The sequence below is a fragment of the Pongo pygmaeus genome, chromosome 2 (assembly GCF_028885625.2).
Source record: "Pongo pygmaeus isolate AG05252 chromosome 2, NHGRI_mPonPyg2-v2.0_pri, whole genome shotgun sequence".
In the NCBI taxonomy this organism is placed as follows: Eukaryota; Metazoa; Chordata; class Mammalia; order Primates; family Hominidae; genus Pongo; species Pongo pygmaeus.
In genome coordinates this window covers 33,999,297-34,026,848 of record NC_085930.1, presented here as the reverse complement: position 1 = coordinate 34,026,848, position 27,552 = coordinate 33,999,297, and the positions used below count along the sequence as shown (strand labels likewise).

General features: G+C 38.6%; 1 protein-coding gene and 1 pseudogene across 9 annotated transcripts in view; one reads left to right on the top strand and one right to left on the bottom strand.

Annotated features, from left to right (window-relative positions):
- The window catches only part of SENP7 (SUMO specific peptidase 7), a 207,122-nt gene that overhangs the window by 98,146 nt on the left and 81,424 nt on the right, over positions 1-27,552 (top strand). For 7 of the 9 annotated variants that reach the window (XM_063661553.1, XM_054481512.2, XM_054481513.2 and 4 more), the window contains one exon: positions 8,758-8,955. The exons of the other annotated variants lie outside the window; for them this stretch is intronic. In XM_063661553.1, the coding sequence (XP_063517623.1) occupies positions 8,758-8,955 (198 nt within the window). The remainder of the gene's footprint in view (positions 1-8,757; positions 8,956-27,552) is intronic. 9 annotated transcript variants of the gene reach the window in all.
- LOC129033263 (protein FAM136A-like) lies at positions 11,859-12,329 on the bottom strand (annotated as a pseudogene).

Below are 27,552 nucleotides of genomic sequence, written 5' to 3'. Positions count from 1 at the left end.
TCCTCCCAGACGGGGTGGCAGCCGGGCAGAGGCGCTCCTCACATCCCAGATGATGGGCGGCCGGGCAGAGGCGCTCCTCACTTCCCAGATAGGGCGGCCGGGCAGAGGGGCTCCTCACATCCCAGACGATGGGCGGCCAGGCAGAGAGGCTCCTCACTTCCACTGCACTCCAGCCTGAGCACCATTGAGCATTGAGCTAGCGAGACTCCGTCTGCAATCCCAGCACCTCGGGAGGCCGAGGCAGGCAGATCACTCGAGGCCAGGAGCTGGAGACCAGCCCGGTCAACACGGCGAAACCCCGTCTCCACCAAAAATACAAAAACCATTCAGGCGTGGCGGCGCGCGCCTGCAATCCCAGGCACTCGGCAGGCCAAGGCAGGAGAGTCACAGGAGCCCGAGGCAGGGAGGTTGAAGCAAGCCGAGATCCCGGCAGTACAGTCCAGCTTCGGCAACAGAGGGAGACCGAAAAAAGAAGGAGAGGGAGACCGAAAAAAGAGGGGAGAGGGGAGAGGGGAGAGGGGAGAGGGGAGAGGGGAGAGGGGAGAGGGGAGAGGGGAGAGGGGAGAGGGGAGAGGGAGAGCCTATTCTGCTATTAATACTTGCGATTGCATTATGAAATTCTTGTATATTTTTCAGCTATATCAGGTTAGTTGGTTTCTTTGTGTACTGGCTATTTTGTCTGTTAGCTCCTGCATTTTTTTATTATGATTCTTAGCTTCCTTGGATTGGTTTTCAACATACTCTTGCATCTCAATGATTTTCATTCCTACTCATATTCTGAATTCTATTTCTGTCATTTCAGCCATCTCAGCCTAGTTCAGAACCCTTGCTGGAGAGATGGTTCGGTTCTTTGGAAGAAAGAAGGCACTTGGGCTTTTTGAGTTGTCAGTGTTCTTTTGCTGGTTCTTTCTCATCTTTGTGGGTGTATGTTCCTTCAGTCTTTGAAGTTGCTAACCTTTGGGTAGAGTCTTTTTCTTTTATCTTATTTGATGACTTTGAGGGTTTGATTGTGGTAAAAGGTGGAGTCAGCCAACTGGCTTTGTTTCTGGAAGATTTTAGGGTATCAGCACTCAGCTCCCAACTCCTCCTGGACTGTGTGCTCTAACTCTGTGGGACTTGTATCAGACCCCAACTTTGTTCTCTGGTACCTCAAGGTTAGGAATCCACTGTGTTGGGGGGCTGAGGTGCTCCTGGACTGCTGGTCACTACTCTCCAATGGGTGGTGTCAGCCAAAGCATTTCGTAGTGCAGTGGCAGCTGGATGTATCCTCATTTGCATGTGCCAGCAGCAGTGGCAGTGTATTAGTGTGTTCTTAGGCTGCTGATAAAGGCATACCCCTGACTGGGTAATTTATAAAGAAAAAGAGGTTTAATAGACTCACAGTTCCACGTGGCTGTGGGGGGACTCACAATTATGGCAGGTGAAAGGAACGTCTTACATGGCGGTGGACAAGAGGGAATGAAAACCAAGTGAAAGGGGTTTCCCTTTATAAAACCATTAGATCTCATGAGACGGATTCACTTCCATGAGAACAGTATGGGGAAACTGACCCTATGATTCAGTGAACTCCCACTAGGTCCCTCCCACAACACATGGGAAGATGAGATTTGGGTGGGGACACAACCAAACCGTGTCACTCAGTGTGGCCTAGTGCATATCTGTTGGCTGTGGCAAGGTGCTAGTGGGTGCCAGGGTGCCTGCCTTCATGTGAGTGTTCACCACAGTGGCAGCGGCAATGTGGCTGAGGGGGAGCAGGAGTCCCTGCTGGTGACTGTGTGTGTGGTTGTGCTGTTGGTGGTGTTGGCACGGGTGTGGTGGTACCGGTGGGTGCAGGTCTTTGTGCTTTCTCTGTGCGCTGTAGGCAGGGGTGGTTGCTCAGGGTGGGGGGAAGGTGTGCTGTTCTTTGTGCCTGGCTTCACTTCCTGGCAGTGTTGGTGCAAGAGTGAGGTACTTCCAGGGGCAAGGCTGGCTGGCTTTGTGCTCGCCATGGTTTGCACTGCAATGGTGGTCAGTTGTGGGAGGGGGGTGGACTGCACTCACACAGTGACAGGGCAGGGCAGGGTGCATGCACAGTCACATGCTGCTGGGGCAAGGAAAGCAAAACCCTCCTGCACACATATACATCAGCAAAGCAACATGTGGGGGTGGGGGGTGGGTTGCCATGGGCCAAGGGGAAGCTGCGGTGTGTGGAGGGAGTGGCAGGCTTGTGCATGGTTTTGGGGGCCACCCCACTGGAGCTCTCTGCCTGTTAGGCAGGTCCTCCAGTGATACAGGACCCCAGGGCACCCAATGCTGCCCTGCAAGTAGACACCACCAGGCTGCGGCCCTGGGAGTGGCCACAGAGCAAGGATGGTCAGGTCAGACTGGCTTTGTTTGATAGGCAAGACAACCCTGCAGAGTTCAGGTCCAACAGTTCCCCTAGGGCTAAAGTCTCCTATGGGAGCAAGTCAAGCCTAGAGGGATGGCCCTCACTGGCCATGCTCTGCTACAGACTCTCCCGCACCAAACCTTCTGGGCTCCACATCAGCTGGTGTGCTGCCCCTACCACTTCTCTAAGCAGCTCTCCCTGCCAACTGAAGTGTCTGTGGTGGTTGAGGGGTCTCCTCCTGCTGGGATTCCAGAGACCCTTCAGGAGAGTGGATTGCTCCTTGCCAGTTCAACTCACCCGTTGCCCCCCAGAGTTACTGGGGGCTATGAATGAGTCCTGGTACATGGTAAGCCTGTGCAAGGTTCCCACCTTCCTCCCTCTTCAGCCTAGCTTCTGTGTCTTCCCTCCATCCAGTCTCTGTGCCTTCCCTCTGAAGATCTATTAGGAGTGCACCCATCGTCTTGGTCCCTTGGTGGTAGCTATTCCACCTGGCTGTGCCTAGTTAGCCATTGTGTTGGGAGCCTGTTTTCATTTCTTTTGGGTAAATACCTAGGAGTTGGATTGCTGGGTCATATGGTAGGTGCATTCTTAACTTTGTAAGAAACTGCCAGGCTGCCATAAGTGATTGTGCCGTATTACATTCCCACCACTAGCCATGTAGGAGGGTTTCATTTTCTCCACACCCCTGCCAACACTTATATAGTCATCTTCTTTATTATCATCCTTTCTAATGGAGGTGTAGTAGTATCTCTTTGTGGTTTTAATTGCATTTCCTTGATGACTGATGATGTTGAACATTTTTTCATGTGCTGTATTGAACTTTAAAAAATCTTCTGTAGGATATCTGTTGAATTTCTTTTGCTCCTTCCTCCTTTTTAAAACATTTTTTAAAGACCAGAAAGATAAGATTAATGATATGGAATGTCTTGTTGTATGTATGTTGGCCATTTGTGCATTTTTTTGGTGAAGTGTCCAAATGTTTTGTCCATTTTTTTTGAAGGACAAGAAATACTCTAAATAAAATTATGACAAAAGACATGAAAACAATGCCTTCATCCCAATTGTTAGTTTATTTCCCAGAATCAAAATGTAGGACTCTAAGTCTGAGAGACAATTCTTTTTTCTGATTTCTGAATTTATTTGGCCAAGCTATATAATTAAGTCATGTTTATGTATTCATTTATAAACTACTTTTGTTGAAAAATTTTAAAAAATTGAGGTTTTCTGGAAAACCAGTGTATTTTTTTTTATTCATAGGCAAAAAATGTTATTTTTTTTCTGCTGTGATTATGCTGGGTCTTCCTACAATTATAAAATTTCTCGTATGTAAAATAGAAAAGATAGAAAAGATACAGTACAAGTGTAATGATTATTTTAATATTTCTATTAAATATGTTTAACTGTAAAAAAAAAAAAAAAGAAAAGATACAGTACATTTCTTATTTTTTAGGAATGCGATTTTTTAAAGAATCTGAGTATATGGATCAGTGATCATTTCCCCTCATAAAAAATTGAGTATTAGTATAATGGTTTGGAGCTTTCAAAGGAACATTTTATAAATAGATAATTGGATGGTTCTAAAAAGCCTAGGCAAGTAACAGGAACCAGCCTACCTAAGTATATAGATTGTTAGGTTAGGTGGAGTTCTCTGTTTAGCTGCCTTTTACTTTTCATTTTTACTGTGAAATATAATGTAACTAACAAAAAATGACTGAAAGGTAAACAGTTCAATGAATTATTCATTAAATTTAATGTATTTTTAATAAGGTAGATTTTAACCACCACTGAGGTACAAAACAGAAAACTGCCCCAGAAGTTCTCAACCCCTGCAAATGATAACCCTTTAAAGCAGCAGTCCCCAACCTTTTTGGCACCAGGGACTGGTTTCACGGAAGACAGTTTTTCCATGGATGGGGTTGAGAGTGGGGGTGGGTGGGTGTTGTGGAGAGTGGTTTAGGCATGAAACTGTTCCACCTCAGATCATCAGGCATTAGATTCTCATAAGGAGTGCACAAGTTAGATCCCTCACATGTGAAGTTCACAATAGGGTTCGTGCTCCTATGCGAATCTAATGCTGCTGCTGATCTGACAGGAGGCAGAGCTCAGGCGGTAATGCTCGCTTACCCACCATTCACCTCCTGCTGTGTGGCCCATTTCCTAACAGGCCACAGACTGGTACAAGGCAGCCTGGGGGCTGGGGACCCCTGCTTTAATGATAACCACTCAACTAACTTTCAAAGTAATTACTTTCTTAGTTTTGTTGGATAGTATTGTTACCTAAGTATATATCCCTAAATACTAAATATAGGTTTTATTTTGTCTGGTTTGAATGTTGTTCTTTACTCTTAAGTTTCTCTTCTGATATACAGAGAAATCTAATGACACTTAAATGTTGTAGATATTTAGAATTTTTTCACCTTACTAGTTTGGAGGGAAAAAGATTACTGACTTCTGTTGGTGGATATTTTTAGTCAGACAAATTATAATAAAGTCAAATGTGAAATAAGTATTTTCCCGGGAAGCCAAATTGTCCGTCTCATTTAGAGCCTCACTATTAGAATAATCAGTAAAATTACCAATGATTTGTTATTTTCCAACATAAATTATTATTTGTCTGAGTGAATAGAAAAATGGCTTTTTCCAACATTGAATAGTCTCATATTTGAAATTATTAAAATTACCATTGAGATAATAATTTTCCCAATAATTTAGCAAATACCTAAGTCATATAGTTTTTCCATTAGACTTAATTACATTTTATCCTTAAAATAAATTTCCTTAAAGTTTTGTTTGCATTTTTATTTGGTCATTTAGAATTTTAAATTGTACAGTTGTAAAATGTATAAATACTAGACTGGTAGTCTTTAAACATTTTGGCACATTTGCCATCTCTCGGTGTCTCTTTATGCATGTATATAGATGGGCATCACATATATACATACATACATACATACATTTTTTGGGGAACCATTTGAGAGTAAGTTGTAGGCATCATGGTATTTTATCTTCAGATACTTCAGCTTGCTTTTCCTAAGAACAATAGCATTCTCTTACATAACAATTATAATATACTATCAAGAAAATTAACAGTAATTTCATATCATCATCTGCTATAAAGTCCATAATCAGAATTTCCTGAGTGTTCCCAAAATGTCTTTTATGTATTTATTTTTAAATCTATTTAGCCAAAACTGCAGTTACTTTTGTACCTACCTATGTAGAATCAAGTTCAGGTTCATGCATTGTATTTGGTTATTATACCCTATTAGTCTCTTAATCTAGAAGAGTTCCCACCTGCTCTGCCCTTTCCCTTTTAGCCATCACATTGATTTTTTAGGAGTCCAGACCAGTTGTTCTGTAGAATGCCTCACAGTCTATATTTTTATTATTTTTCTGGGCTTGCCTGTATGATTAGGTCCAGGTTACATTTTTGGCAGGAATGTTTCATACCTGATGTCATGTACTTCTTATTGCACATATCGGGGGTAACATAATTTCTGGTTTTTCACTGTTAGTACTCCTATGTTTGATCACTTGCATAAGATGGTGCCTGCCAGATATGTTCATTGTAAAGACACCTTTTCCTCTTTGCAATTAATAATCATCTGTGAACTCAATTATCTGTTTGCAGGAAAAAAGGATATTTGTGGCATTATAAATGTGTTAATCTCACAGGGATTTCTTAACTGTAAGACAACCTTACTGTGTTTCTTTAGTAAGCTTGGGTTCCCTCTCTCTACAAGGATTATTTGAAAACTTTTTTTAAACCTGTGTTCCTTTATCTTTCCTATCACTTTTTTTTTTTTTTTTTTTTTTGAGACGGAGTCTCTCTCTGTCCCCCAGGCTGGAGTGCAACGGCGCGATCTCGGCTCACTGCAAGCTCCGCCTCCTGGGTTCACGCCATTCTCCTGCCTCAGCCTCCTGAGTAGCTGGGACTACAGGCGCCCGCCACCACGCCCGGCTAATTTTTTGTATTTTAGACAGGTTTCACCATGTTAGCCAGGATGGTCTCGATCTCCTGACCTTGTGATCCACCCGCCACAGCCTCCCAAAGTGCTGGGATTACAGGCGTAAGCCACAGCGCCTGGCCTCCTTTCACTTTTAAGAGAAGGTCTTGGTTGGAATGCCTCTTCTCCTATCATAAACCAATATAGTGTGAAGCAGTTAAGAGTGCTGGCAAGAAATTTGAGAGTGTATGGTTCTGGATCCCATTTTCACTACTCACCTGTTTTACTTAGATATTAATCGGTCTATCTTGGTCTCCTCAACTGCATGAGAAGAATAATTTGTAAGCCCCTCATGGAGTGGTTGTGAGGATTAAATGAAATAAAATATTGTAAAATGCTTAGCACAGTGCCTGGTATATAGTACATGTTCAATAAATATTAGCACTTATGCAATTTCTTAGGAAACTTACTGTGTTAATTATCCTGCCTTCTGTGTCTTTAACCCTTACATGCTTCCCATAAGCATTTAAACTTACACAAATCTTTCCTGTCTTAAACTAACTAATCAACCAATAACTGACTAAAAACCATTTCCTGCTTCTCATGTCTATTTTCAGGTCTTGTCTTATTTTCCATTTTCACAACCATATTTCTCAACTACTTTCATTTGCTGTATCCCTTTGCTCCTTTCCCTTTACTGATCCCACTGTATTCTGGTTTCTGCTCCCACCATTCTGCTAAACTACCTCTGATAAAGTCATCATCTCCGTAAATTAATTTTTATTCCCCATTATTCCTAGCACTTCCATTTTATTCTTCATAAACATCAAAATGATCTTTTAAAAATGTAGCTCTGATCTCACTGTTTCCTAATTAAGACTAGTGGATTTCCATTGTTGTTGACATAAAGTCTCAGATCCTTAATATGGTTTGCTAAGTCCTGCCTAACTGCCCATTCTTAGATACATTACCTCTTTATTCTAAGTACATGAGTCAGGTAAGTCCTTTAATTTCTTTGAAGAAGCTTTACTCAAAACATTTGCATTTTGTCCTGTTTTTTGGACCTTTCTCCATTTTTTACTTGTTTCTTTTGGATAGTGCCTGTCCTTCTTTGAGACTTCAGCTTCAAGGTCATAGTCTCAGAAACTTGGCTCAGAAGAAATGCAACATCTGTATTTCTTCTTCATAGCACATATTAGAATTCTATTTAAATAATGAATTGGTTTATTCTCTGTAATGTACACCCCGTGAAGGCAAAAACTCAACTATTTTGTTTGTAGCTGAAACTCCAGATTATACTAGCATAGTTGTTTTGCTGGAAGATGTTCAGTAAGTGCTTGTAGAATGAATTATTATTGATCCATAGAGATGTCACTTATTTATTTTTTAATAATTTTAAAACTAATAGCTTAACTTTTTTTTTTTTGTGCAACATGTTTGGAGTTTTCAGTGTGTTCTATGGAAGTACCCTGGGAACTTGTACCCTCTTACCGCTAGATGGTCTGGGGATATACGCTCAAGTGGCTGCTGCAAACAAGTGATTTTTTTTGAGAGTTCCCGTTTTATCTTGAAAATAATGTGAACACATTGCTGTTTCTTAATATTCTTGTGTTTGTTAAGCAAACAAACAAAAAGTGCCTAAAACTGTTTCATAGGTAGTAAAATAGACACTCTTCTGATTAAACATTTCCCAGTACTTTCAGCCGTTCCTCACTTGGCATTGTTTTAAGTGCACTTGGTAGCCTGTTCACACCACTGCAGAAACTATATTCCATAGTTTTTGGAATTCCAGAACTAAACATAGTAATTCAAGTATTCAGCATAAAGATGTATTGAATGAGAAGATGGGTAAAACATGATGGGCAAAACTGTTGCTGGAACTGCTTGCATTTGTCAGTCTTTTTTTTTTTTGAAATTGGTATAGGTACAGTAAGGTAAATGTTTTAAGTTGACCTATTTTAGAAATAAGGTAAAATTAAATCTGTATCTTAGAACTCTATAGCCTTAAGAATGTAAGTGATGCAGTAGTGGACCCTTAGTTTTAATAATGTTTTCTGAATCAACAAATGCTAAAACAAAAACACATTTTTAGCGCAAACAGCAGTTACATCTGTGATGAGATCTGCAAATGAACACTGTCCTTCAACTAACATTGTTAATAAACATGAATGCATTGCCAGGAGTCTAGCAGCTGTACATGTGTAATGATAGTTGTAGTATACTTGACAGAATTCTGAAGAAAATCCCAACTTAAGTGAAATAGACTTTACTTTTTAAGGTATCTTTGATAATAGTTAGGCATTTTTTCTTTTTTCTTAGGGTATTTACTATAGTTGCTTGAAGAACTGAAATTTAGAATTTCTGGAGATATTAGTTTGTGATGAATTCATGTATTCTACAATGTGTAGTACCATATATACTAATTATTTATGTATATAACAGGCAACTCAAAGTTATGTTGACGAATGTCCTATGGACGGATTTAGGACGAAAATTCAGAAAGACCCTACCTAGAAACGATGCTAATTTATGTGATGCCAACAAGGTGCAATCAGACTCATTGCCTTCGACATCTGTTGACAGCCTAGAGACATGTCAAAAATTAGAACCTCTTCACCAAAGCCTTAATTTATCTGAAAGGTATGTTGTTCAGTATTGATTTTGTTCAACTTACCACATTTGAAATAATATGAATCCCGTACTCCTAATGATAAAATTGTTGAAATGACCTGAAAGAAGATTTGCGTATATAGGCATACCACACTCTAAAGCAAATCTTAAAGCTGCCTATCTTAATTTACAAAGTTAGCTGATGTTTCTGTACTTCATTAAGCAGATTGACATGGAATTATATTTAAAAACGAGTATCATTAGTGCATTTAACTTATTTTAATTTGATACATGTACACATCTTTTTAGGGATTATTTTATGATTAAAATGAAGATACATATATATACGTGTGTGTATATGTATTATATGCATATAAATCTGTGTGTATATATTGCATTAATATTTTCTTCATCTTTAACATCCTTTCAAAATGTTATCTAATCTAGATCCTACCACTTTTGACTTTTGTGAGCTTGTATTTTAAATGAATTTTTAAAAAGGGAGATGATGTTAAAATATTGCCTCTATGTTTTTAATAGTAAATGTTCAGTTTAATTTTGTAGAGTAACAAGACCAATTTTTGTTTTGTGTTTTTTGAAAGAATTATATGGGAGTTTGGGGCTGAAAACTAGGAATTAGCTCTAGGAATCTATAACATAATATCTTTTATATATTACCATTTACAATTTCAGCCATTAAATGAATATTTTGGGGGGAAGGTACTTTATTTTCAGTTAGAATAACCTATAATTAGCGAGACAGTACTTTGGTTATATGGTCTGTAATCTGAATGACGGTATATAAGTGCTTTAAACCAAGACCCAGATAAAAACTGCTAACTTTCAACACAGTTATTTTTAAAATAAAAGTAGAATTCTTGTCAAAACATCTGAAGATATTACACATTAATTTTTAAAAGAATACTTGTTTTAAAAAGACAAAGTCATGAAAAGCCAAGTTTAACAAAGAAATTTCTTACTAGCTCATACCTGATATAAATTTAATTTTCTGAAACACTGTAAATCTTAGAGTCAGACAGCTTAGCATCAGTAATTTATGAAGCAGCTTGCTCTCATTCTGTATTCTAGCAGATTTCCTCCCCAGTACAGGTTAATCTCTTACTGTGCTGACAGATGTAAATAAAAGGGCTACTTAAAGGAACGGCTTTCTAATATCTTTGACTCTTTTGAAAGGAAGCTTTAAACTCTCTTCAAATGACAACAAATTCATCAATCGCCTCATCCCACATCTATCCTTTTTCCAATCAGAACAGTGTGGTAGTCCGTTCTCTCAGAATAATAGTTTTACCACTAGGAATTTTTAGCACATAGATTATGTGCTCATGAAATTCAAATATAATATGAAGTAAAGAGTCCCAGTAAGATTCTCATTTGTTGTTTGCTGTGTTTTTAAATTGTTGTTTTTTGTTCAGTTAGTGGGTGAACTACCAGCTAGTCCAGACCTCTTTCCTCAGCTCCAGGTGTCCTAAACTCAACTTGTTGTAAAGTGAGAACCTCATCTTGTCTCAAACTTGTGCCTGTTTTTGTATTCCCCCCTATCTGAGTGATTGACACTACTTACAAATTAGAACTTGGGAATTGTCTTTGACTCCTCTTTTTTCCTTATCCTTATATCCAGTCATTTAACATATATACACATATATATATTTTTTGTAGGGGGGGTAGAAAATTAAACCTTATTTATTTTTAAAACCAAACCACTAGGAAAATATATCATAGCCTGGAAACAGTAAATGGACAGGCTATATTATCACTTCAAATAATAAGTTGGTGAGAATACAATGAGGTTGCTATCAAAACAATAAGGTGCCATGCTGGGGCAGGAACACTGTGTTGCAAAAGCCCCAGGCAAAAATGGTATTTGGTAATGGGGGCTGCCTCTCCTTTGCTTTAAAGGAGTCAGCTCATCCTAGTCCAAGTTGCTTACTTTTTCTTCCTTGAATTTCCTGTTGCCAGGGGTTTGTCTCAGTTGTGCTCTGTTAATTCAGGGGGCTAAGTATGTAATGCTAGGTTTAGGCTTTCATTCTATCTGTTCTATAAAAACCAGGTTTTTCCAAATCCAGTACTTCATAACTTTTATGATCAAGTAGCCAACTGCTCCTCTTTTACTGTTCATTCCTAGATACTAGTATATATCACAATCAAGACCCCTTTCTCTTCCAAGGGGAAAGTGTTACTGCAAGATTGTCCTGTCATTTTGCTACACACAGCCTCAGGGTCCATCAGCCAGTAATTATGCTTCCCATAATTAGTGTGTCGTCGCCTCTCATGTTTTTGCACGGTCTCCAGGCTGAAAGATGCAGCATGTAATAATTTTAAGAAATGTACATCCACATCTTGATGACCAGAAATGGGGATCCACAAGGAACCTTTCAAAGTTCTTATCCAAACTAGTCTCCCTCCCAATTCCACATCTTAAAATCAACTTGTATGCCCTTGTATAAATTACACAAAACCAAGAAAACAAAGACCCAGAAAACTTTTTTTTCCCTTCTAAGTTAGTAACCTCATGGATTTTGTTTCACAGCTTATGGAAAATGGTGTGGTGACACTTCTGGTAAACAGGATGTTGGCAACAAAGAGAAAATATCTCTCTTCAAACTCCACCAACTCTAACCTGCCAGCCTGTTGGTACCTGTGTAGTAAGAAGAGTCTGGTGTCTTGGAGGGCTCTGTCCTGTTACAGGGGAGATCCTTACTGCCAGGACAAGCACTGGCCACAGGAAATATAAGATCTAAAACTCTCCTGTAATATCTCTGACCCAATTTAGGACCACTTTTTTCCATTTCATTTTTTAGGACTGAAACATAAAAGAACCAGTGTCTAGAGGCAAGTGACATATGTGTTACACTTGTGGCCATCCTTAATTTCTTCATTCATAAACTTTGCTTAAAAGACTAAAGTTCCCAAATTCCTTATAAAAAATATATTCTTGCCCTCAGCCCCGATGGCCACTGGCAAAGACTTTTATTTCCCAATGGCTAAGAGAGCTTCCTTCATCTTCTTGGTCGTAGTTGGGATGAGGTGCATGTGGTCATCCACAAACTTGGTCACACAACCGTCCAGCTGCTGCTTCACCTGAAGCTCCTTACTGCCAGCAGCTATTGAATCTTTGGCTTTGTTGTTGCATTGCGTGGTGCACCGGGTCAGGTGGTCCTGGAACTTCTCCAACTCACTGGTGACCAAAGCCTGGGCTTGAGCCAGAGGCACGTGGCAGCGCTTGATGCACTGATGCACCTGCTGCAGGGAGGCCTGGCTGTCCTCACAACAGCTGGTGCTGCACCGGAACATGAGACCCTGCATCTTCCGGATGTTCTCTCTCTCCAGACTCTTCACCATGGATTCTACCACCTCCTCACCTGCAGCTGCTGTAGCTCTGTCATGGTGACCCCGTACTGCCCCGTGCTGTGCGGCCATATATAGTTATTTTTAACCCCTAAATCTGTCTTTTAAAGGATCTGTTCTCCATCTTTATTGCCAGTGCATCAGTTCAAGCCCTAATAACTTCGTGCCTTTATTACTATGGTAGTAACTTGATTAGGTTTCCTTTACGTAGTCTTTTTCTTCTTGTTTTATTCTTTATATTGTTATCAAAATATTTATTCTAAAAGGCAGATCTTACTTGCCACTTACTAGTTTAACATCTTTCAATGGCTCCAAATAATCTTCTGGATAAAGTTCAAACTTCTTAGTTTGGCACACAAGGCCCTTAGTGATCTCGTCTTTGCTTCTCTCTAGCTTTGTGTCTGTCTATTCCTCCATATTTACTATGTACTTCAGATTTAGGGAACTATTTTCAGCTTACTGAATGTATATACTGTTGTATACATCCTGTTTGTTTTCTTGTCTTGGAAACTATCCCCCCCACTTTTTTTTTTAAGGAAGCCTTCCTTGATTCCACCCTCCAAATCTATATATGATCCCTTTCTTTGTCTTGCTAAATAGCTTGTTAGTATATCACAACACTTATCACACTATGTTGTGATTTTTAGTTTCTCTTCCTCCCTGCAGCAAACTTCCTGAGGATAGGAACTATATTTTATTTCTTATTTTTTCTTTATTCCTAATATAGTACTGGACACTTATTAAATGCTCAATAAATGTTTGCTGGATAAAAGAAAGAGATTGCTTCCCACCAGAGTTACATCTCTAGACTCTTTGTCTAACATATATTTTCTCTGTAAGAATCAGTTATATACTCAGTAATTTTGGTGACAACCAGGAAAAGAGATATTACAAGCGTCAAATAAGGAAACTGGAGAACTGTTTTGTGTATGGCTTTGGATAGATGTTTTCTACCTGAGACTTGCTATATATAATAGGAGACTTATGCCTTCTTCAGTCTTTGCTTAACTTTGATATGAGGCTTTTTGTTTTATTTTCATTTCTACTCAGGACTTAAAATTTTAGAAAGATAAGAGGGAGAAACATTTATTTTTGCACTTTAATTTTATCCTAAAGTTTAATCATTGAGTAAACTGAAATTACTCGTTCAGTTCTAGAAATGGTATTTTGTTGGACATTTTGTTTGCTTTCTGGAATCTAAAGTAGTGAACTAAGTATCTTGCCTTTTATGTGAGGGCAGTTTGGCTTTTCGATTTCAGGATAAAATTGAGAAGAAAAATAGAAAAGACAGTTCAAATCAATCTTGTAAGTAATGGAGAAAAGAGTTTTAGAAATATCAAAAAGGTTTTAGAAATATCAAAAGAGTTTTAGAAATATCAAACTAGCAGTATGTGGAATGCACATTTATTTTTTAAAAATATGTAAACTGCATTTTAGTGTTAGTTTTATTTCCATGTATGGTTCATATCTATTTTCCTGGGAGAAAATTCCAGACATCTGTAAGTCTTTGTCAATAGGAAAGAAAGAACCTAGTGGGACACTTACACAAGGCTTTTGAGAAAATAAACTATCTTTCTTCTGCTTTCATCAGTTTGTACCAGAGACTGTTAGAGAAATATGGAGATAGTGTACCCATATTCCATTAAGAAGAGTTAGCTGCTGGTACTTGGAATTTCTGTAAATATATTTATTTATCTTTGTCTTAAATTTATATGTGTTTGAAGTTAAAAAAAATTACGTATTCCAGATATGTGATGGTAAAACTATTTGGATATTGCAGTGTTCCTGTCATTTTAAGATTTTTAAAGCCAGTAATCTAGTTGAGTGATAATTATTCACTTAAAATTTAGCTTAATAAAAGAACAAATTTAGAAACTAATCTGTGAATCTCTTTAATAAAGTTAGTCAAAGATTAAATTTTTTATACATACCTTTAAGATGCTGATTTAGAAGGTATATTTTAAATTATATCATCTGGGACAAGCATAGAGTTATGAGAATCCTCTTAAAATGCCACATAGCACAATTTTAGATAGGAATTCATTGCAGCAAAACGAAAACTAAATTAGTATTGTAATTTTTGGCTCGTTATATATTTATTAGTGGATATAATTATGTTATCTTTCAGCAAGGACTTCATTTCTCTAAAAATTTGCTGTATATATGAAGTTGTATGTTAATAGCTCTTTCTAGTTCTTCAGAGTTTTCCCTGCATTATTAAGTTATTTGAATATGACAGTTTCCTTGCTGTTTAAACAAGGAAGGAACCTGTAGTTTGCAATTGAGAAAACTAAGAGTCAGAGAAAATAACCATGCAGAGACACAGTCAGAAAATGGTACTACTTCTCAGGCCAGTATACTTTCTGCTACCTCTCACTGCATTTCAAAATTTGTTTCTGCTTTGGTTTAGTATATTTATGATATTTTGAAGTAGGATTTCATAATATTAGTAAATAAAATTAAATAAATTATACCTTACATACTGATACTGTTTACATACTTAGGAAAAAATTGGGTAAATGTGTGAAATGACAACTTTTAGTTCTTCTTTCCAGATTGAGATAGTATGAAAGATGAAGTATACACCTTTATATACTTCAGTTCCTTGCAGAAATTCAGAACTTCTGAAATGCTGGCTAGCCCTGGAATATCCTTGACTGTGCTGATTTATAAACCTGTACTGCATAAGACAGCTTAGGTATTGTTAATTTAGTTCTCAGTTTATAGATTTGTGTTCTTTAAGGCTATCACACAAAGTTCCTTGTTTCCTCAGGGTACCCAAACTGGATAAGTTTTCAATAGTTGATGAAAGGTGTTTGGGCTGTGGCTGTGTGCTATGAAGAGCTATGTGTACTGCAGTCATTGCTAACTGTTTAATTATATACTTTAATTGTATATTGAAAATCGCAAACATCTAGCAAGATTTTTTATCAAGATTGCAGAGCATAGTAAATTATAAGTATTATTTGAAAGGATAGTTTATAGCTTTGAGCAAGACTACAATAATATGAAAATTATTACAGAAATATGAAAATTAAGTGATATTCCATTTATTGTGTATTTACTATGTGCCAGGAATTATGCTAACTGCTTTCCATCTATTATCTCATTGAATCTTAACAACTTTGTAAGGGAGATATTATTCTTCCCATTTTAGAGATGAGAAGGTCAATGTGTAGAGGTAGAAATTATGGTAATTAACTTGCCCAAGGATTTATAGTTATAAGGTGGTAAAATACGAATCCAAACCTATGTTGGTCTAACTTCAAAGTCCTTGCTATTAATTCCTGTGCCATACTGCTTCTCTTTGCATTTTCACCCTTCTGAACTTTAATTTTTGTCGTCAGTAAAGTAGGAATTGGACTTTGCTACAGATACCATATCTAATTCTTTATTTTATTTTATTTTATTTATTTTATTTTAATTTAATTTAATTTAATTTAATTTAATTTTATTTTTGAGACAGAATCTCACTGTGTCATCCAGGCTAGAGTGCAGTGGCACAGTCTCTGCTCACTGCAACCTCCGCCTTCCAGGTTCAAGTGATTCTTGTGCCTCAGCCTCCTGAGTAGCTGGGATCATAGGTGTGTGCCACCATGCCCAGCTAATCTTTGTATTTTTAGTAGAGATGGAGTTTCGCCATGTTGGCTAAGCTGGTCTCGAACTCCTGTCCTCAGGTGATCCACCCAAAGTGTGTCCCAAAGTGCTGGGATTACAGGCATCAGCCACTGTGCCCGGCCTATACCACGGTTTCTTTATCCACTTGTTGATAGATGGGCATTTGGGTTAGTTCCACGTTTTTGCAGTTGTGAATTGTGCTGCTATAAACACATGTGTGCAAGTAGCTTTTTCCTATAATGACTTCCTTTCCTCTGGGTAGATCAGGAGTGGGATTGCTGGATCAAATGGCAGTTCTAATTTTAGTTCTTTAAGGAATTTCCACAGTGTTTTCCACAGTGGTTGTCCTAGTTTACATTCCCACCAGCAGTGTAGAAAAGTTCCCTTTTCATCACATCCATGCCAACATCTACTATTTTTTGATTTTTTGATTATGGCCATTCTAGCATGAGTAAGGTGGTACCACATTGTGGTTTTGATTTGCATTTCCCTGATCATTTGTGATGTTGAGCACTTTTTCATATGGTTTTTGGCCATTTGTATATCTTCTTTAAGAATTGTCTATTCATATCCTTAGCCCACTTTTTGATGAGATTGTTTGTTTTTTTCTTGTTAATTTGTTTGCATTCATTATAGATTCTGGATATTAGTTCTTTGTCAGATGTATACATTGTGAAGATTTTTTCCAACTCTGTGGGTTATCTGTTTACTCTGCTGACTGTTCCTTTTGGTATGCAAAAGCTCTTTAGTTCAATTAAATCCCAGCGATTTATCTTTGTTTTTATTGCATTTGTTTTGGGTTCTTGGTCATAAAATCCTTGCCTAAGCCAATGTCTAGAAGGGTTTTTCCAATGTCATCTTCTAGAATTTTTATAGATTCAGGTCTTAGATTTAAGTCCTTAATCCATCTTGAGTTGATTTTTGTATAAGGTGAGAGATGAGGCTCCAGTTTCATTCTCCTACATGTGGCTAGCCAATTATCCCAGCACCATTTGTTAAAAAGAGTGTTCTTTCCTCACTTTATGTTTTTGTTTGCTTTGTCGAAGATCACTTGGCTGTAAGTATTTGGTTTATTTCTGTGTTCTCTATTCTCTTCCATTGGTCTAGGTGTTTATTTTTATATCAGTACCATGCTGTTCTGGTGACTATGGCCTTATAGTATGAGATCAGGTAATGTGATGCCTGTAGATTTGTTGTCTTTGCTTAGTCTTGCTTTGGGTATGCAGGCACTTTTTTGGTTTCATTTGAATTTTGTAATTGTTTTTTCTAATTCTGTGAAGAATGATGGTGGTATTTTGATAGGAATTGCATTGAATTTGTAGATTGCTTTTTGCAATATGGTCATTTTCACAATATTGATTCTACCCATCCGTGAGTATGGGATGTGTTTCCGGTTATCTGTGTTGTCTGTGATTTCTTTCAGCAGTGTTTTGTAGTTTTTCTTGTAGAGGTCTTTCGACTCTTTGGTTAGATATATTCCTAAGTATTTTATTTTTATTTTTTGGCAGCTATTGTAAAAGGGGTTGAGTTTTTGATGTGATTCTCTGCTTGGTTGTTGTTGGTGTATAGAAGAGCTGCTGATTTATGTACATTAATCTTGTATCCAGAAACTTTACTGAATTCTTTTATCAGTTCTAGGAGTTTTCTGGAGGAGTCCTTAGGGTTTTCAAGGTAAATGATCATAGCATCAGCAAATAGGGGCAGTTTGACATCCTCTTTATCGATTTGGATGCCCTTTATTTTTTCTCTTGTGTGATTGCTCTGGCCAGGACTTCCAGTACTGTGTTGAAGAGGAGTGGTGAGAGTGGGCATCCTAGTCTTGTTCCAGTTCTCAGAGGAAATGCTTTCAACTTTTCCCCATTCAGTATTATGTTGGCTGTGGGTTTGTCATCGATGGCTTTTATTATATTGAGGTATATCCCTTGTATGCCGATTTTGCTGAGAGTTTTAATCATAAAGAGATGCTGGATTTTGTTGAATATTTTTCTGCATCTATTGAGGTGATCATGGGATTTTTGTTTTTAATTCTGTTTATGTGGTGTGTCACATTTATTGACTTGCGTATGTTAAACCATCCCTGCATTCCTAATATGAAACCTATGTGATCATGGTGGATTATCTTTTTGACATGTTGTTGGATTCAGATAGCTCATATTTTGTTAAGGACTTTTGCATCTGTGTTCATCGGGGGTATTGGTCTGTAGTTTTCTTTTTTTTATGTCCTTTCCTGGTTTTGGTATTAAGGTGATACTGTCTTCATGGAATGGTTTAGGGAAGGTTCCCTCTTTCTCTGTCTTGTGGAATAGTGTCAGTAGGGTTGGTACCAGTTCTTCTTTGAATGTTTGGTAGAATTCTGTTGTGAATCCGTCTGGTCCTGGGCTTTTTTTTTTGTTGTTGGTAATGTTTAAATTACCATTTCAATCTCGCTGCTTGTTATTGGTCTGTTCAGGGTACCTAATTCTTCCCGATTTAAGCTAGGAGGGTTCTATCTTTCCAGGAATTTATTCTTCTCTTCTAGGTTTTCTAGTTTATGAGTATAAAGGTATTTATAGTAGCCTTGAATGATCTTTTGTATTTCTATGTTGTCAGTTGTAATATCTCCCGTTTTGTTTCTTATTGAGCTTATTTGGATTCTCTCTCTTCTTTTCTTGGTTAATATTGGTAATGGTCTATCAATTTTATTTCTCTTTTCAAAGAACCAGCTTTTTGTTTCATTTATCTTTTGTATTTTTTTTTGGCTTTAATTTCATTTAGTTCTGCCCTGATCTTGGTTATTTCTTTTGTTCTGCTGGGTTTGGGTTTGATTTGTTCTTGTTTCTCTAGTTTTTTGAGGTGTGACCTTAGATTGTCTGTTTGTGCTCTTTCAGACTTTCTGATGTAGGCATTTAAGGCTATGAACTTTCCTCTTAGCATCACCTTTGCTGTGTCCCAGAGGTTTTGATAGGTTGTGTCACTATTGCTGTTCAGTTGGAAAAGTTTTTTAATTTCCATCTTGATTTCATTTTTGACCCAGTGATCACCAGGAGCAGGTTATTGAATTTCCATGTGTTTGCATGGTTTTGAAGGTTCTTTTTGGAGTTTGATTTCCAGTTTTATTCCACTGTTGTCTGAGAGAGTGCTTGGTGTAATTTCAGTTTTCTCAAATTTATTGAGGCTTGTTTTGTGGCCTGTCATATGGTCTATCTTGGAGAAAGGTCCATGTGCTGTTGAATAGAACGTACATTCTGCGGTTGTTGGATGGAAAGTTCTGTATATATCCATTAAGTCCGTTTGTTCCAGGGTATAGTTTAAATCCACTGTTTGTTTGTTGACTTTCTGTCTTGATGACCTGTCTAGTGCTGTGAGTGGAATATTGAAGTCCCCCACTATTATTGTGTTGCTGTCTGTCTCATTTCTTTTTTTTTTTTCTTTTTATTATTATTATTATTATTATTATACTTTAGGCTCTATGGTACATGTGTGCAACGTGCAGGTAAGTTACATATGTATACATGTGCCATGCTGGTGCACTGCACCCACCAACTCGTCATCTAGCATTAGGTATATCTCCCAATGCTATCCCTCCCCCCTTCCCCCACCCCACAACAGTCCCCGAAGTGTGATGTTCCCCTTCCTGTGTCCATGTGTTCTCATTGTTCAGTTCCCACCTATGAGTGAGAATATGCGGTATTTGGTTTTTTGTTCTTGCGATAGTTTACTGAGAATGATGATTTCCAATTTCATCCATGTCCCTACAAAGGACATGAACTCATCATTTTTTATGGCTGCATAGTATTCCATGGTGTATATGTGCCACATTTTCTTAATCCAGTCTATGATTGTTGGACATTTGGGTTGGTTCCAAGTCTTTGCTATTGTGAATAATGCCGCAATAAACATACGTGTGAATGTGTCTTTATAGCAGCATGATTTATAGTCCTTTGGGTATATACCCAGTAATGGGATGGCTGGGTCAAATGGTATTTCTAGTTCTAGATCCCTGAGGAATCGCCACACTGACTTCCACAATGGTTGAACTAGTTTACAGTCCCACCAACAGTGTAAAAGTGTTCCTATTTCTCCACATCCTGTCCAGCACCTGTTGTTTCCTGACTTTTTAATGATTGCCATTCTAACTGGTGTGAGATGGTATCTCATTGTGGTTTTGATTTGCATTTCTCTGATGGCTAGTGATGGTGAGCATTTTTTCATGTGTTTTTTGGCTGCATAAATGTCTTCTTTTGAGAAGTGTCTGTTCATGTCCTTCGCCCACTTTTTGATGGGGTTGTTTGTTTTTTTCTTGTAAATTTGTTTGAGTTCATTGTAGATTCTGGATATTAGCCCTTTGTCAGATGAGTAGGTTGCAAAAATTTTCTCCCATTTTTTAGGTTGCCTGTTCACTCTGATGGTAGTTTCCTTTGCTGTGCAGAAGCTCTTTAGTTTAATGAGATCCCATTTGTCAATTTTGGCTTTTGTTGCCATTGCTTTTGGTGTTTTAGACATGAAGTCCTTGCCCATGCCTGTGTCCTGAATGGTAATGCCTAGGTTTTCTTCTAGGGTTTTTATGGTTTTAGGTCTAACATTTAAGTCTTTAATCCGTCTTGAATTGATTTTTGTATCAGGTGTAAGGAAGGGATCCAGTTTCAGCTTTCTACATATGGCTAGCCAGTTTTCCCAGCACCATTTATTAAATAGGGAATCCTTTCCCCATTTCTTTTGTCAGGTTTGTCAAAGATCAGATAGTTGTAGATATGTGGCATTATTTCTGACAGCTCTGTTCTGTTCCATTGATCTATATCTCTGTTTTGGTACCAGTACCATGCTGTTTCGGTTACTGTAGCCTTGTAGTATAGTTTGAAGTCAGGTAGTGTGATGCCTCCAGCTTTGTTCTTTTGGCTTAGGATTGACTTGGCGATGCTGGCTCTTTTTTGGTTCCATATGAACTTTAAAGTAGTTTTTTCCAATTCTGTGAAGAAAGTCATTGGTAACTTGATGGGGATGGCATTGAATCTGTAAATTACCTTGGGAAGGATGGCCATTTTCATGATATTGATTCTTCCTACCCATGAGCATGGAATGTTCTTCCATTTGTTTGTATTCTCTTTTATTTCCTTGAGCAGTGGTTTGTAGTTCTCCTTGAAGAGGTCCTTCACATCCCTTGTAAGTTGGATTCCTAGGTATTTTATTCTCTTTGAAGCAATTGTGAATGGGAGTTCACTCATGATTTGGCTCTCTGTTTGTCTGTTATTGATGTATAAGAATGCTTGTGATTTTTGTACATTGATTTTGTATCCTGAGACTTTGCTGAAGTTGCTTATCAGCTTAAGGAGATTTTGGGCTGAGACAATGGGGTTTTCTAGATATACTATCATGTCATCTGCAAACAGGGACAATTTGACTTCCTCTTTTCCTAGTTGAATACCCTTGATTTCCTTCTCCTGTCTAATTGCCTTGGCCAGAACTTCCAACACTATGTTGAATAGAAGTGGTGAGAGAGGGCATCCCTGTCTTGTGCCAGTTTTCAAAGGGAATGCTTCCAGTTTTTGCCCATTCAATATGATATTGGCTGTGGGTTTGTCATAAATAGTTCTTATTATTTTGAGATACGTCCCATCAATACCTAATTTATTGAGAGTTTTTAGCATGAAGGGTTGTTGAATTTTGTCAAAGGCCTTTTCTGCATCGATTGAGATAATCATGTGGTTTTTGTCTTTGGTTCTGTTTATATGCTGGACTACATTTATTGATTTGCGTATATTGAACCAGCCTTGCATCCCAGGGATGAAGCCCACTTGATCATGGTGGATAAGCTTTTTGATGTGCTGCTGGATTCTGTTTGCCAGTATTTTATTGAGGATTTTTGCATCAATGTTCATCAAGGATATTGGTCTAAAATTCTCTTTTTTTGTTGTGTCTCTGCCAGGCTTTGGTATCAGGATGATGCTGGCCTCATAAAATGAGTTAGGGAGGATTCCCTCTTTTTCTATTGATTGGAATAGTTTCAGAAGGAATGGTACCAGCTCCTCCTTATACCTCTGGTAGAATTCGGCTGTGAACCCATCTGGTCCTGGACTTTTTTTGGGTGGTAAGCTATTGATGATTGCCATAATTTCAGCTCCTGTTATTGGTCTATTCAGAGATTCAACTTCTTCCTGGTTTAGTCTTGGGAGGGTGTATGTGTTGAGGAATTTATCCATTTCTTCTAGATTTTCTAGTTCATTTGCGTAGAGGTGTTTGTAATATTCTCTGATGGTAGTTTGTATTTCTGTGGGATCGGTGGTGATATCCCCTTTATCATTTTTTATTGCGTCTATTTGATTCTTCTCTCTTTTTTTTCTTTATTAATCTTGCTAGTGGTCTATCAATTTTGTTGATCCTTTCAAAAAACCAGCTCCTGGATTCATTTATTTTTTGAAGGGTTTTTTGTGTCTCTATTTCCTTCAGTTCTGCTCTGATTTTAGTTATTTCTTGCCTTCTGCTAGCTTTTGAATGTGTTTGCTCTTGCTTTTCTAGTTCTTTTAATTGTGATGTTAGGGTGTCAATTTTGGATCCTTCCTGCTTTCTCTTGTGGGCATTTAGTGCTATAAATTTCCCTCTACACACTGCTTTGAATGCATCCCAGAGATTCTGGTATGTTGTGTCTTGGTTCTCGTTGGTTTCAAAGAACATCTTTATTTCTGCCTTCATTTCGTTATGTACCCAGTAGTCATTCAGGAGCAGGTTGTTCAGTTTCCACGTAGTTGAGCGGTTTTGAGTGAGTTTCTTAATCCTGAGTTCTAGCTTGATTGCACTGTGATCTGAGAGATAGTTTGTTATAATTTCTGTTCTTTTACATTTATTGAGGAGAGCTTTACTTCCAAGTATATGGTCAATTTTGGAATAGGTGTGGTGTGGTGCTGAAAAAAATGTATATTCTGTTGATTTGGGGTGGAGAGTTCTGTAGATGTCTATTAGGTCTGCTTGGTGCAGAGCTGAGTTCAATTCCTGGGTATCCTTGTTGACTTTCTGTCTCGTTGATCTGTCTAATGTTAACAGTGGGGTGTTAAAGTCTCCCATTATTAATGTGTGGGAGTCTAAGTCTCTTCGTAGGTCACTCAGGACTTGCTTTATGAATCTGGGTGCTCCTGTATTGGGTGCATATATATTTAGGATAGTTAGCTCTTCTTGTTGAATTAATCCCTTTACCATTGTGTAATGGCCTTCTTTGTCTCTTTTGATCTTTTTTGGTTTCAAGTCTGTTTTATCAGAGACTAGGATTGCAACCCCTGCCTTTTTTTGTTTTCCATTTGCTTGGTAGATCTTCCTCCATCCTTTTATTTTGAGCCTATGTGTGTCTCTGCACGTGAGATGGGTTTCCTGAATACAGCACACTGATGGGTCTTGAGTCTTTATCCAATTTGCCAGTCTGTGTCTTTTAAATGGAGCATTTAGTCCATTTACATTTAAAGTTAATATTGTTATGTGTGAATTTGATCCTGTCATTATGATGTTAGCTGGTTATTTTGCTCGTTAGTTGATGCAGTCTCTTCCTAGTCTCGATGGTCCTTACATTTCGGTATGATTTTGCAGTGGCTGGTACCAGTTGTGCCTTTCCATGTTTAGCGCTTCCTTCAGGAGCTCTTTTAGGGCAGGCCTGGTGGTGACAAAATCTCTCAGCATTTGCTTGTCTGTAAAGTATTTTATTTCTCCTTCACTTATGAAGCTTAGTTTGGCAGGATATGAAATTCTGGGTTGAAAATTCTTTTCTTTAAGAATGTTGAATATTGGCCCCCAGTCTCTTTTGGCTTGTAGGGTTTCTGCTGAGAGATCAGCTGTTAGTCTGATGGGCTTCCCTTTGATGGTAACCCGACCTTTCTCTCTGGCTGCCCTTAACATTTTTTCCTTCATTTCAACTTTGGTGAATCTGACAATTATGTGTGTTGGAGTTGCTCTTCTCGAGGAGTATCTTTGTGGCGTTCTCTGTATTTCCTGAATCTGAATGTTGGCCTGCCTTGCTAGATTGGGGAAGTTCTCCTGGATAATATCCTGCAGAGTGTTTTCCAACTTGTTTCCATTCTCCCCGTCACTTTCAGGTACACCAATCAGACGTAGATTTGGTCTTTTCACATAGTCCCACATTTCTTGGAGGCTTTGCTCGTTTCTTTTTATTCTTTTTTCTCTAAACTTCCCTTCTCGCTTCATTTCATTCATTTCATCTTCCAGGGCTGATACCCTTTCTTCCATTTGATCGCATCGGCTCCTGAGGCTTCTGCATTCTTCATGTAGTTCTCGAGCCTTGGTTTTCAGCTCCATCAGCTCCTTTAAGCACTTCTCTGTATTGGTTATTCTAGTTATACGTTCTTCTAAATTTTTTTCAAAGTTTTCGACTTCTTTGCCTTTGGTTTGAATATCCTCCCGTAGCTCGGAGTAATTTGATCGTCTGAAGCCTTCTTCTCTCAGCTCGTCAAAGTCATTCTCCGTCCAGGTTTGTTCCGTTGCTGGTGAGGAACTGCGTTCCTTTGGAGGAGGAGAGGTACTCTGCTTTTTAGAGTTTCCAGTTTTTCTGCTCTGTTTTTTCCCCATCTTTGTGGTTTTATCTACTTTTGGTCTTTGATGATGGTGATGTACAGATGGGTTTTTGGTGTGGATGTCTTTTCTGTTAGTTTTCCTTCTAACAGACAGGACCCTCAGCTGCAGGACTGTTGAAGTACCTGGCCGGCCGTGTGAGGTGTCAGTCTGCCCCTGCTGGCGGGTGCCTCCCAGTTAGGCTGCTCGGGGGTCAGGGATCAGGGACCCACTTGAGGAGGCAGTCAGCCCTTTCTCAGATCTCCAGCTGCGTGCTGGGAGAACCACTGCTCTCCTCAAAGCTGTCACACAGGGACATTTAAGTCTGGTGTCTCATTTCTTAGGTCTATTAGTAGTTGTTTTATAAATTTGGGAGCTCCAGTGTTAGATGCATGAAGGTTAAATTTTCCTGTTGGACTAGTCCTTTTGTCCTTATATAATGCCCCTCTTTGTCTTTTCTAACTGCTGTTTCTTTAAAGTTTGTTTTGTCTGATATAAGAATAGCTACTCCTGCTTGCCTTTGCTGTCCATTTCCCTGAAATGTCTTTTCCATCTCTTTACCTTAAGTTTGTGCGAGTCCTTATGTGGTAGGTGAGTGTCTTGAAGGCAGCAGATAGTTGGCTGGTGAATTCTTATTCATTCTGCAATTCTGTGTCTTTTAAGTGGAGCATTTAGGCTATTTACGTTCAATGTTAGTATGGAGATGTGAGGTACTATTCCATTTATTGTGCTCTTTGTTGCCTGTATACGTTTTCGTTTTTGTTTTTAAAATTGTATTTGTATTTTAGAGGTCCTGTGAGATTTATGTTTTAAACAGGTTCTGTTTTGATGTGTTTCCAGGATTTGTTTTAAGGTTTAGAGCTCCTTTTAGCAGTTCTTGTAGTGCTTGGTAGTGGCGAATTCTCTTCCCATTTGTTTGTCTGAAAAAGACTGTATCTTTCCTTTGTATATGAAGCTTAGTTTTGCCGGATACAAAATTCTTGGCTGATAATTGTTTTCTTTGAGGAGGGTGAAAATAGGGCTCCCGTCCCTTCTAGCTTGTAGGGTTTTTGCTGAGAAATCTGCTGTTAATCTGATAGTTTTTCTTTACAGGTTACCTGGTGCTTTTGCCTCACAGCTCTTAAGATTCTTTCCTTCATATTAACTTTAGATAACCTGATGACAGTGTGACTAGGTGATGATCTTTTTGTGATGAATTTTCCAGGTGTTCTTTGAGTTTCTTGTATTTGGATGTCTAGGTCTCCAGCAAGGCCAGGGAAGCTTTCCTCAATTATTCCCCAAAATATGTCTTCCAAACTTTTAGATTTCTCTTTTTCCTCAGGAACACCTATTATTCTTTTTTTTTTTTTTAATACTTTAAGTTCTAGGGTACATGTGCACATGTGCAGGTTTGTTACATATGTATACATGTGTCATGTTGGTGTGCTGCACCCATTAACTCGTCATTTACATTAGGTATATCTCCTAATGCTATCCTTCCCCCCTCCCCCTACTCCACAACAGGCCCTGGTGTGTGATGTTCCCCTTCCTGTGTCCAGGTGTTCTCATTGTTCAATTCCCACCTATGAGTGAGAACATGCAGTGTTTGGTTTTTTGTCCTTGCAATAGTTTGCTGAGAATGATGGTTTCCAGCCTCTTCCATGTCCCTACAAAGGACATGAACTCATCCTTTTTTATGGCTGCATAGTATTCCATGGTGTATAGGTACCACATTTTTTTAATCCAGTCTATCATTGATGGACATTTGGGTTGGCTCCAAGTCTTTGCTATTGTGAATAGTGCAGCAGTAAACATACGTGTGCATATGTCTTTATAGTAGCATGATTTATAATCCTTTGGGTATATACCCAGTAATGGGATGGCTGGGTGAAATAGTATTTCTAGTTCTAGATCCTTGAGGAATTGCCACACTGTCTTCCACAGTGGTTGAACTAGTTTACAGTCCCACTAACAGTGTAAAAGGGGAACACCTATTATTCTTAGATTTGGTCATTTAACATAACCCCAGACTTCTTGGAGGCTTTGTTCATATTTTCTTATTCTTTTTTCTTTGTCTTTGTTGGATTGGGTTAATTCGAAGACCTTGTTTTCGAGCTATGAATTTCTTTCTTCCACTTGTTCAATTCTATTGCTGAGACTTTCCAGAGCATTTTGCATTTCTATAAGTGTGTCCATAGTTTCCTGAAGTTTTGATTGTTTTTTATTTATGCTATCTATTTCCTTGAATATTTCTCCCTTCACCTCTTGTATCATTTTTTGGACTTCCTTACATTGGGCTTCACCTTTCTTTGGTGCCTCCCTGATTAGCTTAATAACTAACCTCCTAAATTCTTTTTCAGGTAAATCAGGGATTTCTTCTTGGTTTGGGTCCATTGCTGGTGAGCTAGTATGATTTTTCGGAGGCGTTAAAGAACCTTATTTTGTCATATTACCAGAGTTGATTTTCTGGTTCCTTGTCATTTGAGTAGGCTCTGTCAGAGGGAAGGTCTAGGGCTGAAGGCTGTTGTTCAGATTCCTTTGTCCCACGGGGTGTTCCCTTGATATAGTACTCTCCCCCTTTTCCTATGGATGTGGCTTCCTGAGAGCAGAGCTGTAGTGATTGTTATCTTTCTTTTGGATCTAGCCACCCAGCTATTCTACCAGGCTCTGGGCTGGTACTGGCGGTTGTCTGCACAGAGTCTTGTGACCTGAACCATCTATGGGTCTCTCAGCCATGGATACCAGCACAGTATTTGGGGTGTTCTGGGTCATGCTGGTGCACTCTGCTTCCTTCAGGAGGTGTGTGGGTCCTCTCAGGCTTCCTGATTTATTCCTGCCGTTGTTCTGGAGCAAAAATTCACAATGCGAGCTTCCACATGCTGCTCTGTCTGTCCAGTCAGAGCTGCAATCTAGTCTGCCTTCCATCCACCATTATCCCCTTTTGTTCCCAGTTCTGGACCACCATTATCCCCTTTTGTTCCCAGTTCTGGAGGCAAGAAATCCAATCAAGGTGTTTTGAGGGCTGTGAGAGAAGGGCCTGTGCCAGGCCTCTCTCTTTGGCTTGTAGATGGCTGTCTTCTCCCTGTGTCTCTTCACATTGTTTTCTCACTGTGCGTCTCATTGTGGTTTTGATTTTTATTT